Genomic DNA, 17,469 nt, shown 5'->3' with positions numbered 1-17,469 from the left:
CATTTAATATCTGCCTCACTTTCATTATTTGATATTGGTCTATTTATATTTTCTATATTTGGGTAGGTCATCTGTCTTTCTGAATTTTTCAATATCTTTGAGTTTTTCTAGGTATTGGAATTTAAATTTTCAAAATAGTTTCTAATGATCTTCTGATTTCCGTAGAGTATGTGGTGATATTTCCTATCCATCTTTAATTTTGTTGATTCTTTCTTTTTGGTTAGTTGACTTAGGGCTTATTAATCTTGTTTATCCTTTTAAAGACAAACTCAGTTTTATTGATCTTTGGATATATATATTTTTAAATTCTCAATTACATTTATTTCAGCTCTGATTTTAATTATTTCTGGTTTTCTACCAATTTTGGTATTAGTTCATTGTTTTTCAAGGGCCTTCAGGTGTAACATTAGATTATTTATTTTGGCATCTTTCTATTTTTTAAATGTAGGATTTTAGTAGTATAAACTTACTCTAGTACTGTCTTCATCCTGTCCCAGAGATTTTGGTATGTTGTATCAGTATTCTCATTTGTTTCTGTGAATGTTTTTATTTCTCTGATTTCTTCTGCTATCCATTCCTCACTGAAAAGTATATTGTTGGGGCTGTGGTTGTAGCTCAGTGGTGGAGCGCTTGCCTAGCATATGTGAAGCACTGGGTTTGATTCTCAGCACCACATATAAATAAATAAAAATAAAGTTTATTGACAACTAAAAAAAAGAATATTAAAAAGTATATTATTTACTCTCTAGGTGTTAAGAGTGGTTTCTGATTTTTATCTAGTTTATTTATAATTTCATTTCATTATGATTTTATACCGCACAAGAAATTATCTCTATTTTTTTTGTGTTTTCATATATTTGCTTTGTGCCCTAAAAAAAATCTATTTTGGAGAATGTTCCATGTGCTGATGAGAACTAAGTTGATGCAATTGTCAGTGGATGAAATATTCTACAGATGTCTGTCAGGACCATTTGAGAAATGATATTTTTTTTTAGTTTTGAAGATTCTTTAGTTTGTTTATGTCTGGATGCTTTATCTAGGTGAGAGGGGTGTTTTATATTATTGTGATCTGTTTGATTCTTTGTATTGTGAATGGTTTGTTTTATGGTTGTAGATGCATTGTTTGGGGCATAAATATTTATAATCATTTTATCTTGTTGTTGGATAATTCACTTAATGTGTATGAAGTGAACTTCTTTGTATTTCCTGATTAACTTTGGCGTGAGGTCCACTTTGATATGAGACAAGCTACTTTGTTGCTTTTGGCTAACATTTGCATGGCATATCGTTTCATCTTCAGTTTGTGGATATTTTTGTTTGCAAGGTAAGTCTTGTGCAAACAGTATTGTGTTGGGTCTTGTTTTTTGATCCAGTCCAGCAATCTGTGTCTTTTGATTGAAGAATTTGACCATTTGCACTTTGGTAATATAGAAAAATTATTTTTATTTCCTGGTATTTTGATTTATTTCTAATGTTTAATTCAGTCTTCATTCTCCTTTAACATACTATTCTTTTAGTGAAATTTATCTCTATGCTGGTTTTCATTTCTTCTTCATGAAATATTTCACTGAATATGTCCTTTAGTGCATTTGTAGTGGTTATGGTCCTTTTACTTTCTACTTGTCATGGAAGGTTTTTATTTATATTTTAATTCTGAAGGATAACTTTGTTGGATATAGTACTCTTGGTTGGCACCTATTTTCTTTCAGGGATTGGTATATATTATTGTTCTTATTCCTGGCTTTTAGGGTTTGGATTGATAAATCAATTAATATCTGAAGTGGAACTGGGTTTGTGGATCAATTGTAGAGCACTTGCCTGGCATATGTGAGATCCTCGGTTTGATTCTCAGCACCACATGTAAATAAACAGAGTGAAAAATCCATGGGCAACTAAAAATATTTTTTAAAAAATATGAATTGGTTAAGCTGGAATTGTAGCTCAGTGGTTGAGCACTTTTCTGCCAAATATGAGGCACTGGGTTTGATTCTGAGTACCGCATAAAAATAAACAAATAAAATAAAAAAAAATCTGAATTGGTTTACTTCTAAATGGGACCTGCTCTTTTTCTCTAAAGGGTTTTAAAATTCTATCTGTACTCTATATTTTAGGCATTTTAATTATAATGTGTCTTGGAGAAGATCTTTTTTGAGGGTGCTTTTTGGGAGTTCTCTATGTATCTTATATTTAGATTTTCATCTTGTTCCAAAGATTTGAAAATTTTCTAATATTATTTCATTGAAAAGATATTGCATTCCTTTATTTTCTACTTTAGAGCCTTTTTCTACCTCAGTTATTCTTAAATATGACATCTGGATGTTATTCCAGACTTATTGAATATTCTGGTCAGGGTTTCTTAACATCTTTTCTTTATTGTCTACTTTATTTTCAAGATTATGTACTTTAAAAAATAAAAAAAAAGATTATCTACTTTGTCTTCAAAGCCTGAAAAATATGTATCTTCAAAGTGGTCTAATCTATTGGTGATGTTTTCCATTGAATTTTTAATTGGAATGAAAGTCTTTCATTTCTAGGTTTTCTGTTTGATTCATTTTTAGACTGTTTCTTTATTGAAATGATGAACATGAAATATTCATGTTCTAAAGTTTCTCTCTAATTTTATTCCTTTCATTTTATTTTAGCTTTTTGAATATTTTAACTGTGAATATTCTAAATTCTTTCTCTCACATTTCCTCTACTGTGGTGTCAGTGGAGTTAATTGTTGAAGTGTTGTGGGTTATTTGGGGTGGTTTATTCTCTTACTTTTTCTTACTGTTTGTGTGTTTCCCTACTTATTGAGGTGATTATTGTTTCTTCTTTAATGCAAGGGACTATTTGTTGGGTGTCTTTTTTTTATGAGGCCTGGGCTGGGCTAATATCTAGGTGTTGATACTTTAACTTTAATGTGTGTCCTCTATTGTTCCCATTATCAATTTTACTTTGAGAGAATGCACTGAACCCTATTTTCTATAATCACTTCAGAGCAAAGCCAGGTACTGTTCAACCTTAGAGGGGGAAAATTTTGTTGATACTGTTCTTCACAGTTCCTCTAATTCAGGTATAAAATTGTAGTCAAGTTGTAGAATAATTTGTAAAATTAGTTATTAAATATAGTAAAATTGCTATAGTATTACATAGGGATGAAAATGGGAGGAGAGAAACATTGGAAGAAAGAAGAGAGGAAAGAAAGAAAATAGAAAAGGTAGAAAAGAATAATTCACACCATGATAAAAGAATAAAAAATGGGTGGAGGGTTATTTTAGGGAGTAGCAAGTAAAGTAAGAGGGCAAAGATTGGGTAAGAGGAGCTAGTATAAGCATGAGCTAGGAAATAAAGATGGAGAGAATGATTCCTAATAATGCTTTAAAGCATTACAAAAAATACAGTCAAGTGGCTTGTGGGCAAGTGTTGTCTATTAGGGTAACAACTGTCAAATCATTATAAACAGTGACATGTATGATCAAAGTTGAATAGAGCTATTTGGAGTAAACCATGCCAAGGTGAAGAAAAGTCTTGCTGAGTCTTGGTTTGGATTTCATCAGAATTTGAGATTTTTAGAGGGTGACCATCACTCTTTGGTTTTGTATCCCTCAGAGATGCTGAGGTATTGGAGCCACTAGCCTAGTTGCTAAGGACCTCCCATCAACCCATTCTCTTTGTCAACCCAGGGGCTGAGTGCAGTGTTGTGTCTGTTGGCTATTTCTCTTTTGTATAGGAGTTCAGGATGCATGTCTCTGGGCTGTTTCACTGATTGCTGTAGGTCACTGGTGCACTCACTCCTCTCCACAGGATCCTTTTCAAAGTGGCATAGAGCCTGGTGACTGTCTGCAAGCATGGGACTTTTGATTGTGGATTTTCCATGGATGGTCTATGGTGCGGAAGCATTCTCTCTGACCCACAAAGTCATTCAGGCATTGTCCCTACTGTTGGATAAAAAGACTCAGCTGGTTTGCCTGAGTTCTATCTTTCCAAAGTCACAAGCTGCAGGGACAGTTGCCTGTCTGCTGACTAGGATTGTAGCCCATGCCTTACCCATGTCCAAACACCTGACACCTGTGGCCACCAGTTCAATTACTATTCCTTTCTGCTGCTAGGGATGCAAATTGCTTCCCAGCTTGGATCTGATATCTCATATCCTGCTACTGTGAACAGTGGGTATCTGCTGTATTTCCTCTCTGCTTACGCTTCTGTGGAGTTTGTGCAAGGCAAGGGGTTAAGCTTCCCAGGGCAGATGTGCTTTACCCCATTCCCCTTGTCTATAGTGAGGAGAGGAATTTTCACCAAGAAGAGATCCCTCTGCAAGTTCTTTCTAGATGGATTATTGAGACATCCCTTTGAAGGGGCTACACCCTTTAATTTAATTTGCCCACTGCAGAGGTATGCCCTCTGGTTTAAATTGTGCTTTCAGGAGGTGGGAGGATGCTGTGTTGGTTTAATTTCCTCTAAGGCAGCTGGTAGGCTGTAGGCTTCACAAAATGGCTGCCCTGCCTGACGCAGCTGTCATTAAACTGCTTGATTTCTTTCAATGACCTCACTACTTTCCAGCTATTCTTAAGGGAGTGAGCTTGTGTGCTTTTTCCTCTGTTGCTCTTTCCTTTTCACCCTACCCTGATCCAGGTTTGGAGTTAAGAAACTCTATCCTTTTTTTCTTCTCTGGTAATGAAACTTCAAGTCTCTGTAGGTATCACACTGTCTAATCAATATTAACATTTGATCTATTAGCATTTATCTTATAGCATTTATTCTGTCACCCATCCCTGTAGTCAGATGTTCCTTCTCTGACTCCTTTTTGAGCTTTGGAGAGACTGGGGCTGTGAGCTCTGTTCTACCATCTTCTCCTCCCTTCCTCTTTCAGCCATTTGAAGACATTATCCCACTTGCTTCTGAGTTGTAAGTTTTCTCTCAAGAAGCCCACTGATTGACTTGTAGGGGTTCCCTTATACATGACAATTCTCTTGTCTCTTGATGCTTTCAAGATTCTTTGTCTTTAGCTTTTGACAGTTTAATTAGGATATGTCTGAGAGTATTCTTGTATTGATATTGCTTGAGGTCCTGTAAGTTTCATAAACCTAGATATTCATAACCCTCCTGAGATTTGGGAAGTTTTAACTTGGTATTTTCACTTCTCTTTTTGATGCTGCCATTGTTTGTATATTTGATGGTGACTATAAGTCCCTTATGCCTTTATCATCCTTTATCAGTATTTTTCATTTTGTCCTTCTAATTTGTTAATTTCAAATTTTTCTCTCTTTGAATTCACTAATTATTTCTTCATGATCTGGTCTATTGTTGAAATTCTCTATTGTGTTTTTTACTTCTTTCATTTCATTTTTCAGTTCCAAAATTTCTGTTTGGTTCTTTTTTAAAAATAGTTTTTATTTCTTTATTAGACTACTCATTTTATTCATGCATTATTTTTATAATTTCATTTAGGTGTTTAGCTTTTTTCTTGAATATTATTGAGCTTCTTTAAAGGTGATTTTTAAATTTCTTTTCATGATTAATATATCTTTATTTCTCTTGGTTGAATTACTGGAGCTGTATTAGTTTCTTGTTGGTATCCAAACATCTCTTCAAATCTCTATGGAGTATTTTCTGAAGTCTATATGTTTCTGAATAAGGCTTTCTTCTGGTGGTGCCACAACTGATTCTGGTGGGCACCCGATCACTTGGCTGTTGCTTTATCCACAGTAGGTTCTACTGTTGATGTGCTGTCATCAGGATGTCTTGTGGATGTAGCCTCTCTCCAGTCTCTGGAAGGTTAGACTCTCTCCAACATCTTGGTTTGTAAGGCTGATGCTGGTGTGAGGGTCCACTTCAGGGTTCACAGAGAGCAAGCTTGGTACCACATGTGCAGGCTGACATGGCTTCTTCTGGATTCTTTCAGGGACTCCTTATACATATCTGTTTGGGTTTGGGGCAGACAGTACTACCCCATTCACATTTGCCAGGGGCTAGAACCAAGTCACAGGTTCACAGCTGAGATTACATTCTTCAGACCTATGTCTGGGGTAATGGATGTAGGTATATGTTGGTGGGTTTATGCCCAGGTGAATGTGCTCCCAGATCATAGATGAATGGGACTAGAGCTGATTCATAGGACTGTTTCAAGATTACCAGTGGGGCAGAAATCAGCAGCTTAGCCTGCAGTGGGAGGAACAGGAGTGAATCCCTTTAGATACCCAGGAAGGCCAAGAGATCCCTCTGCAAGTTCCAGACTGAAACTAAGAGGGGCTGGAGGCTGGGTTCAGGCCATTTAAAAATCTGCTGTGGGAGAGAAGTTACAAGCTTTTCTCCCAGTGATCTCTGGCTGGGCAGAACTATTTCCCAACTGTAACTGAAAAGAGTTAAGACCAAGATCCATGGCTGTCCTCCAGATCTGCTTTGGGACTGAGTCTGCAGTTCCTTTCATAGGCACAGATGAGAGAATCTGTCCTAGTGGTTTCTTCAACAGGTGAGTTTACTCCAGGCTACAACAGAGAAGGGACAAAGCTGAGATTCAGGGCTTCCTCAAGATGTGGTTAGGACGGATCAGCAATACTACTGAAAGATGGGTGAGGGTCAACTTCAGGGTCCTAGCAATTCTGAAGAATAGAATCTTAAACCATGTGGCTATTTTTAATTTGTCTTTTCTAGAATTCTTACTGTATTTGGAATCTAATCTATAATGTATCTATTCATTTCATTAAGTATAATTATGCTAGAAGAATACAAAAGAAATTAAGTTGACATGATCTCCTAACCTCAGGAAGCCATTGTTATATAACTATGAGAGCAGTTGTGTGGCAATGAAAGGGTGCAGGAATGTAAACTGACTTGAGACAAGTACTACCAGTGATGACTTTTGGGTTTCATGTTCCTAAAATGTATTCTTTATGTACAGCTTGTTTGCATAACCTTTATAGTATCTGTTTTAAAAATCCTTGCTGTCTAGTTTTGCTTATAATTTGATATTATAACTTTATATTATGGGGGAGAGAAATATCATGTGACCACATTATGTCCCTCCAGTGTATACATCTAGGCTGTAAAATCACCGTCATATAAAATTTCCCAAACAAAAGGCCATTGCATGATGATTTCATAGGTGCTTATTCAGCATAAAAAGAGCCTCAAATGCTGACAACAACAGAATAATTTAAAAACTGTCATGATGTATAAATTCTAAACAATTGAATTTAAAATGCATTTGTACTATTTTACTCTGAAGTATAGTGCCACAAGGGAGTTCTCTCAAATTGAGCTCACATAAAAGGTATTTTAATGCATGTTTTATATCAGAAATTATTCAAGTTACTATACACTGATAATTCTTTTAAGAAACTCTGCAAGCATAAGTATTATCAAGTTTTGCCATAAAAATAAATAAAATGCATATTCACGTTTTAAAATATTAATATGCATCTTTTATAGTGAACTTATGAATATAAGAGAGTATTAATTTGAAGCAGATTAATATTAAAAGATATCATGATGTATTCATTTATTATTTAATAAGCTACATAGTACCAAATTACCTAGGTGTCCCTTTATTTCTTCATGATAGTTTCCTTTATTCCTTGCATTTGCACATCTTGAATTTCTGTAATTCTCATATGTTGTATTCCCGTAGTTAATTCTACAACTCAAAAGGAAAATTATGCAAATTTACTTAAATAATACTTAGGAAGAAAAACCCAAACATTTGCGTAGAACTATCTCCTACTTAAAAAAAATTCTTAGAAACCTTCATATGTATACAAACCTTATTTTATATGTATATGTGGGAGTATGCACATTTACATTTTATTAATCATCTCTTTTCAAAGGTAATAATCATAAGCAATTAGCAAGCTTAGTGTTCCCTAGTATTTTATATTATGTTCCCTAGTAAAAATATAAAATTATCAAAACCAATTATTTTAAAAAATTTGAGATAATTCATATACCATAAAATCACTGTTTTAAAGTTTAAATTGAATGGTTTTTAATGTATCCCCAGAATTATGCATAGTCATAATTTCATTTTAAAACATTTTTAATTATCCACCCCCCAAAAGCCAAACTCATTCATAGTTATTCCATTTGCTCCCTTGTCTCACAGCCTTGTCCCTGACAACTCTAGACTATTGATAAAACACTGTCTCCATGGATTTTTTTTTTTATTCTGGAAGTTTTGTATAAGTGAAATTATGGAACATGTAATCTTTTGTAACTGCCTTTTTTCATATAGTAAAATGTTTTAAAGGTTCATTCATATACTAGCATATACCATCTTCTTTATTCACTTTTCTATTGCCAAATAATAGTTAGTTATTAGGATACCACCATATTGTATTTTTCCATTTATCAGTTAATGGGCATTTGGGTTGTTTCCCTTTGGCTATTATGAATAACATTGCTGTGAACATTCATGTTAAATTTTAGTATGGAAATACATTTTTTATTTCTCTTGAGTATGTATCTAAAAGTAGGTCTGCTGGGTCATATGTTATTTCTATATTTAATATTTTTATTAATTGCCAAAGTCTTTATAGGAGCAGCTGTACCAGATTATATTTCAGATAACAATTCACATGAGTTCCAGTTTCTTCACATTCACACAGTTATTCTTCTCAGCTTTTTTAAAATTGTAATCATCCTAGGAAGTGTTAAGTGGTATCTAATGGGGAGTTTTGATTTGCTTTTCTCTAATGTACAATATGTTGACTTATGTTTTTCTGCGCTTATCTATTCAGATTCTTGTTGGATTTTTAAGATGAGCAATTTATCATATTATTATTGAATTGAAATTTTCTTTATATTCTAGATAAAATAAGACAAGATTTACAAAAATTCCCTCCTTATCTATTGTCTTTTTACTTTATTGATGGTGTCCCCTACAGTGCAAAATTTATTAATATTGATGAAGTTCAATTTTTTCTTTTTCTTTCTTATATGTGTGTTTTATATGTGTGTTTGTTCTGTAAAAACTATTATCTAAATCAGTGTCACAAAGATTTATTTGTATGTTTTCTTTTTAAAGGACTTTATAATTTTATAATTTAGCTCTTGTTTTTAGGACTCTTAGTCATTTTGAGTGGATTTTTGTGTGTGGTGTGAAGTAGGAATTCAATTCTATTCTTCTGCACATCCTTATCTATTTTTTCCCGGCATCATACATTTAATAGTTTATTTTTGGATTTTCAATTCTATCCCATTGATATGCATTTTGTATTTATGCCTGTATTATATGTATGTGTGCATATCTGTGTGTGTACATGAGCATGCACGTGCATGTGTGTTTTGCCATACTGGGAATTTAAATCAGGGCCTTGTACATGCTAGGCAAGTGCACAACCACTAAGACCTTTTTCAAATTTTATTTTGAGACATGGACTTGCTAAGTTGCCAAGGCTGGCCTTATAGTGCTCCTTCTCAGCCTCCTGAGTAGCTGGATAAAATTAATTGCATGTGTGTATCAGTGTGTCCAACTTATATGTGTTTATTATTATAACTTTGAAGTAATATTTGAAATTAAGACTAATGCTTGAAATTAAAATGTCTGAGTCCTCCAACTTGATTCCTCTTTTAAATATTGTTTTGGCTATATGAATCTCCTTGTAATTATTTATGAATTTTAGCACTAACTTGTCAATTTCTGAAAAGAGTTCTCATTAAGTTTCTGGTAGGGATTACATTGTATCTGTAGATCAAATTTGTCAATACTTCTACCAATATTAATTCTTCCTACATGAAAAGAAGATATCTCAATTTATTTATATTGTCTTTAATTTTCTTCCAACATTATTTTAGTTTTTAGGATGCACGTTTTGTACTTCTTTCCTTCAATCATGTCTTAAAAGTTTGGGCTGGGGATGTAGCTTAGTTAGTAGAGTGCTTGCCTTGCATGCACAAGGCCCTGGGTTCAATTCCTAGTACCACACACACATAAAAAAATACTCAATTGATTTAATTTTTTGTAGCACTGGGGTTCTATGCATGCTAGGCAAATCCTCATTGCTGAGTCCAATGATTTTATTTTTGTTGATGCTATTTTAAATGGAACTGTCTTCTTAATTTCATTTTCATATTGTTAGTTCATAGCATCTAGAAATACTAGGTTTTTGTATACTGATTTTATGACCTATAACCTTGCCTTATTTAATTTATTAGTTATAACTTTTTATATTGATTTTTTTTGATTTATAAGATCATTTCATCTGTGAATAGTGATGGCTTTACTTTTTCCTTTCAAATTTGGCTAACTTTTGTTTCTGTTCTTATCTTGACTAGAATATTCAGTACAATGATAAAAATATGTAGGAAAAGCAGACACCTCTATCTTGTTCCTGAAACTAGGAAGAGAATGCAATCTTTCATTATCAAGCATGATGTTACCTGTGGGTTTTATTAAAAAAATGTCCTTCATCTGGTACAGGAAATTCCCTCTATTTCTAATTTTTGAAGCATTTTTAAATAAATAAATTTTAAATTGCATAAGAACGAATAAATTACTGACTCATAAAGTAAAAATATCGAGTGAAGAAGCTAGAAACAAATATTCTAACTTTGTGATTCTCTTCATGAAAATTTTATAACAAATATAATATCTACTGAAGATCATCAAACTACAGCCCACAAGCTGAATATAGTTTGCATTATGATTTTGTGTAGCCTATAAGCTTAAATTTTAAAAATTTTAAATGGCTAAAAAAACATAAAATTTCATAAAGTGAACATTATACAAAATTTAAATTTCTATTTCTATAAAAGAAGTTTTATTGGAACATATCTTCATTTGTTGTTTAAATCTTACACATGACTACTTTCGAACCACATGTGCCCCACAAAGCTTAGAATATTTATTATGGCCTTAAAGAGTAAAATTTTCAATGCCTTATATCTGGTTTTCAGCTAAAGTGAGGGGTAAATAGGGAAGCCACAGGGAAGGGGCATAAGAAAACCTTCGGGAGCAATGGAAATATGTATCTTGATTGTGGTTAGGGTTACTTGTGTGTAAAAAATTTGTTAAATTTTGTTTTACTACACTTTAAACTACATGCGTTTACTGTGTATAAATGCAAAGCAGATCTAACAACATTTGAAAGCATGTGTTCTTTCACTGAGTTTCATCCCTAGCTTTTAACTGTTTTTTTTTTTTAATTTTTGTAGGGGAGAGGAGAAAATTGTGTAGTCTTATGTGGGATGGATAGCTGTCATTTGTGGCTGATCCTTCCTCATATATGTGACATGAATAGGTATCTCTTGGGGCTCTTCAGAGCTTGGCCTGTCCACGTACAGTTCTCATGATGACAGTGATACATGCTTTCTTCTTGCACTCACTGCTTTCTCCTCAGCTTTTTCTGCTGGAGACTGCTAATGCTCCCATGCAGTCTTGGAATTTTCAGCAGTCCCAGTTTGTCTAGAGGAAGAACATACATTATTTTTCTTGACCTCAGCTAGACTGCTAATAACTTCCTCAAGATAGCCCTTCCCATCTGTCCTGCCACTTCAGTTAATAGCCATAGCTACTCCTACCCAATTAATTCAGATTCCCCTCTATTATGCCACTGGATTCTAGGGGATAACTTCAAGCTCTTCAAAGAGTTCATGTGAAGTCCCTCATTAGGCTTTGTAAGAGGGCAGCTAGCCACTTTCTTGGGAGGTCTATCCCATTTATAACTCTGAAATGGCTTTTTCTAATTCTTAGCAAATCTTCCTTTCTTGAGTTCATGTTTTTGTGATCATGTCAAGGTATATCCTGGTGTTATATCATAATTAAAAAGAATATAAGAAAGAAGAACACACACACACACACCAAGTTGAGAAACTCTAACTATTTTAGTCTCCTCCTTGGAAAACATTCATATTGGTCTTACACTTAACTGTGGTTTGGTATGCAAGATTCATTGTGTTTTGGAGAATTGGTCAAAATACTGATATGATTATCTGATTATTTTTTTTGCAATTGCTAACCATTAGCATTCACATTGGAGTTCTATTGATATTTAAGAAAAAATAACAAAAAGTTGAATATTGGGAAAATTTGAATCAGCAGCTCATTTTTTACATGTTTGTCTAGTCTGTATTATTTTGTTTTTATCAGTTGATTGGTTTAGGTAGTTAATGGTGTACAAGTTTTCAATAAGGGTTTTTGAAAGGGCTATTGACATGATCAGCTTTGTCTCTTTAGAATATGTAATTTGGAGTATAAATGGTAACTTAGAAAAACTGAAGATAGGGCTGGGGTTGTGACTCAGTGGCAGAGCACTCTACTAGCAAGTGTGAGGCACTGGGTCCAATCCTTAGCACCACATATAAATAAATAAAGTAAAGGTCTACTGACAACTAAAAAATATTAAAAAAACTGAAGATAGTTCTGATATATGGTTGTGTTTGTGCCAGTAAGAGATAGTGGATGGCAATACCCGAATGGTGCCTGTCAGAATGAAAAGGAGGGGTCATATGCAAAAGAGATGATGTGTGTAGAAATTAGAGTCTACCAACTGATTGAATATTTGGCAAAATGCAATGTAAGGTTTGTGTCCTGAATAATCAGATTACTGCTCAATTGAGTTCATATGCAAATTGATCATGAGCAACTATTATGCAATGCAATATTTCTTTCAGTATGCTGAAATAATTACACTGGAAATGATCTCAGAAGCTTTGAAGAATGATTTTAGGGCAAAAAAGCATAACTATTTATAAAATATGTGGCTATATTTTGTTATTGTTTAGAGTAGTAAAAATAGTAGAAGTAATACCAGCATTTATCAAGAGCTGGATATGTCAATTATTTTAAAATGTTATTTCATTTAAATCTCATGTCAATCCTGAGAACTAAGTACTATTATTTTCCTTTTGTAGTTGAAGAAACTAAGCCTAGAAAGGTTAAGTAAATTTTCTAAGGTCACATTGGGATTGTAGAATACATTCTGAAGTTAAGCTGTTTATTCTGAAGTTTTTGCTATAATTCTTGAAACTCATTTCATTAAGTAGATGTACCAAATCAAAAATGGAAAGTGGCCTAGAGTTAGAGAAATACTTGGATCCATAGTAGATTTAAGATACCATCAAAGATTTTTAAAGAGTTTTGCAGAATTTTTAAATAAGCAGATTTTCATCCTTACAGATAAAAATAACTTATATGGCAGTCTTGTTTATGGGATGGCATGAGAAAACAACCTTATATAAAAATCAGGTAATAATAATAATGTCCCTGAAATATCATTGCATGTTTGTGTTGTAGAATACTCAGTATCATTTTGGTTTTGATTTACAGCCTGTACATGCAGTGGCCATGCAAATATTTGTCATCTGCACACAGGAAAATGTTTCTGCACGACTAAAGGAATAAAAGGTGATCAGTGCCAATTGTAAGTACAGATGATTTCTTAGAACTTATATGGATTGAATTTTTGTTATAGAATATGTTTATGTCACATATATTTGAAAAAATCATATTTCAACTGTAACAAGTATATGATTATAGGAAAACAATAAAGAAATCTTCAAAATTATAAATACACAAAAAGTTATATTTAAAGAATGTGTTAACCACAGAAAATATTTTATTTTTATTTAAATCAAATATATTATTGCTCTAGAATTATAAATGTCTCAAGTAGTATGATTATGTCTTTGATTAGCCACTCAAGGATCAGGGGTTTTCTAATTTAGAGCAGGTGAGCACAACCATTTTTTTCTTTCTTTTTTTTTTTGCCTTCTCCATAGTGTTTGAAGTTAAAAGTGAGGTCAATGCATTTTAGCTCTTAGGGCAGTTCCTACAAGGAAGGCAGTTTTGTTTTAAATCAGTGGATCTAAATCAGTCATATGCTCTGAGACAGAAGGATGCCTCCACTGTTTTGCAGCACTAAAACCTGATCGTCATAAACAGAGCCAACTTTATGGGTGTGGGGTCTGTGAATCTGCATAGTCCTGTGCTTAGACATCACACTTGGTTTAATGTTCTGCCATCACCATCTTTAAATTCTTAAGAAACGTTTACCAAGAACCCTACATTTACATTGTTTATTGTCCCCCCCCATTCTCTCAAATTATGTATCAGGTTTTGGTCATAAACAACGTTGTTTCTCTTGACCAAATTCTGTATTGATTGGATATAGTATACAGCAGTGAAAATAATTTCTGTATACCATATGAGCAGTACTGTAGTCACAGTACTATATATTGACAAATATATGAGTTTCTACCATAATAATAAAAACAATTTTTACTGAAATTTTACATGCATCATATAACCATATAACCATCCCTAATAGTATTCCTTTCTTAATGTGGTATATTAGTAACATTTTTGTTTCTAGATTTAAAAATAACAACCAGTAGTTTAATTCATTAGCTTATAATATTTATAATGGAGAGTTACATTGGTTTACATATATATGAAATTTAGAAAATATGTAGTTCTGAATGACAAGAGTACATTTTTATAAAGAGGAGATAAATGGAATACCAATGATGGGGGATGAATGATTCAGAGCTAGTTCAGCATGTTTATTATATAGTTTTTCATCAAAAGGTTATTTGAGGGAAAGTTTTGGCAATCTGAAGGGTGCAGGGCTGGTGAGACATTAGGGTCACTTGTTATGCTTAGAATTCTCTATCCCTGGGAGTTGGTGCCTGAGCTCAAGATCCTGACTGATACAGCTCTAGGCCTTTGCAGGGAGCCTCCTCAGGCCAGCATCACCATAGCAACTGGGCCATCCTGATCTGCACCTTGGCAAGGAAGTTCCCAGTGCAAACACAGCCAAGAGGCAGACAGAGACCATGGTTTAAGTCACTGCTCTCCACGAATTATTCCAATGTGCTGTAGTATCATAATTATTGAGAATCTTAAGTGTGGTCACTTGGGATAATAACACATAGTTTGAAAAAGCACTAGTATTTATGTAGTAGCTTTAACACTTGAAAAGTATGAAGGTTACTAATCATAAAGGCTGTAAACTTGGCTGGCTTTTGTTAGCTGCTGAAAAGCCTTAAAGAAAGAGATTTTCATTAACTAAGGGCATGCTGTGAATATCAGCAGGTCTTCAATGATAGCATTTAAAGATTTTCATCTTCTGCAGCCAGAGGGCAGAATTTGTTGCTAATCATGCCCAGAATTTAATCATAAATTAAACTAAAGCCTCATTCATGACAGATTTTTTATGCCAAAGTCTGCCTGAAAAGAAGAATAGGACTTTGAGACCTTTAATGGGGATGCTCCTGAATATGACTTCAAAACTTGGAACCCTCAGCTTCTCCTGAAAAATACTAGTTGGAAGAAGAGTCTTTGTCTTTTGCTAGAATAGAGCAACTTCCCTTTCCCTGTACACAATGCAAAGTTTTACATGAAGGTTATTTTTCATAAGATGTTTGTCCTCTTCCAGAGCATCCTCTGCCCCTACTGTGTAATTTTTAAATAATAAAGGTTTGTTCAATTCATGGCTCTGGAGACTTGGAGGTCCAAGGTTGAAGGGACACATAATGTGAGGACCTTCTTATTTGTGGGGACTCTCTGCAGAGTTTCAGGATGGCACAGGGCATAACATGGTCAAAGTAGAAGGAACATACAAGAGACAGATTCAAACTGGTTTTTGTAACAGACTCACTCTTGAGATAATACATTAACCTATTGATCTGTTAATCCACAAATGGATTAATCCATTCATGAGGGCAGAGCCTTTATGACCTAATCATCTCTTAAGGGTCCCATTTCTTAATACTTCACAATGGAGATTAAATCTCACCATGAATTTTGGTAGGAACATTCAAACCATCGGAACCATTAAATAAGTATATTTCTGAAAGGTCTTTCAGGTATTTCCTTCATTAGGACAATGGGGAGTGAGTGCAATAGTAAGGGGAACTCCATAGTCTTTGAAACTCAGCTGTGGCTATTCTCTTTACTAATGTATAGTAGAATATGTTGCCCTAGTGTCAAAGGAAATGTCAGGGTTTCAGAAGAGTAGAGAATAGGTGACAGTATTTAACTCTTAAATATAGGTATAATTATCTTGATAGATGGCCACCAGAAGGTCTTGATTGGCAGGGATTTATGGTAATGACTAAGAGTTCTAAAGGATGAGGAAAATGTCTAGCAAATTAGATTATTATTTAGTTTTATCACCAGGAAAAAGCCCAAACCACTAGCCAGTAAGTACAACATTGATATCAGCTGCCCTAGTGGAAAACTAAGACCTTCACTCTGTGGATCTGACCTGGACCTTGATTTCTAGAGCCCATCAATTAAAGTGGAAGCTGGGTTCCTCTGAACGCAGCAATACATATGATGAATATTCCCCTGCTTTAATCTTCAATGGGACTGGAAGCTGTTTGGCCGAAAAACTGGCAATTGGAAAGGGAAACACACATTTATTTTCAAGGGCTGATGGATAAGACATTTGAATTGTTACTGTTCTTCAAAATAACATTAATTCAATTCAATTAAATATCTGTTTAAGTGAGTTGCAGTGGTATGCACCTATGGTCCCAGTTATTAAAGAGACTGAGGCAGGAGGATTGTTTGAGTTCAAGAGTTTAGGGCTATCCTGGGCAACATAGCAAGATTCTGTCTCTTTAAAAAAGTTGTTCAGTTGGGCTGGTGATGTGGCTCAAGTGGTAGCGCATGCGCAGGGCACTGGGTTCGATTCTCAGCACCTCATAAAAGTAAAATAAAGATGTTGTGTCTATCAAAAAAACTAAAAAATAAATAAATATTAAAAAAATTCTCTCTCTCTCTCTCTCTCTCTCTTAAAAAAAAAAGTTGTTCAGCCCCGTTAGTATGTATCTTAAGGCATTACATTAATATTTCAGATAATACTGTTCAGAAATTTTATGTTAACATTTAATGCATGTAAAAAGTGAAACCAAACATAAACCATGTTTCTGGATAAGCCTACCAAATAAACCTTGTCTCATACACTTTTTAAAATCTTAAACTTATTATTTAGCCAATGCAAAAAAGCATTAAAAATCGTCTATATTAATGGGGCACCATGCGATGTTTTGATACATGTATACATTGTATAATCAAATTAAACATGCCTATCTTCTCATTTATTGCTTCTGTTTGACAAAAGCTTTCAAAATCCTTTTATTTTGGCCGGGGGGGGGGGGGGGAGATGCAGTACACAGTCATTATTGGTAGTTACCCTATGGTGCAGTGGCATGCCAGAACTTCTTACTCCTCTCTAGGTTCCACTTAATTCCTATTAATAAAACTTTCCCTATTCCTCCCCGCTACTTTCCCAGTCTCTTGTAATTACCATTATATTTTCAATTTCTATGAGATCAAATTTTATTTATATGTCTTGTATGAGAGAGATTGTATGGTACTCGTCATTCTGTACCTTGCTTATTTCACTTATAGTGATCTCCAGTTATATCCATTTGTTTCAAATGATAGCATTTTATAATTTTTAGTTGCTGAAGACTATTTCATTGTGTATATATACCAAATTTTTCTTTATCTATTAATTTGATGGTTACATAGGTTGTTAT

General features: G+C 34.0%; 1 protein-coding gene across 11 annotated transcripts in view; it reads left to right on the top strand.

Moving 5' to 3' along the window:
• Positions 1 to 17,469, top strand: part of Atrnl1 (attractin like 1) — a 694,372-nt gene that overhangs the window by 201,942 nt on the left and 474,961 nt on the right. For all 11 annotated transcript variants that reach the window (XR_013437181.1, XR_013437180.1, XM_078044839.1 and 8 more), the window contains exon 20: positions 13,247 to 13,340. Coding sequence is in view for 9 of the 11 variants with exons in the window: in XM_078044839.1 (XP_077900965.1) it covers positions 13,247 to 13,340 (94 nt within the window). In the remaining 2 variants the exon portion in view is untranslated. The remainder of the gene's footprint in view (positions 1 to 13,246; positions 13,341 to 17,469) is intronic.

The sequence above is a fragment of the Ictidomys tridecemlineatus genome, chromosome 1 (genome assembly GCF_052094955.1).
Source record: "Ictidomys tridecemlineatus isolate mIctTri1 chromosome 1, mIctTri1.hap1, whole genome shotgun sequence".
Classification (NCBI taxonomy): domain Eukaryota; kingdom Metazoa; phylum Chordata; class Mammalia; order Rodentia; family Sciuridae; genus Ictidomys; species Ictidomys tridecemlineatus.
This window is presented reverse-complemented; position numbering and strand designations above follow the sequence as displayed.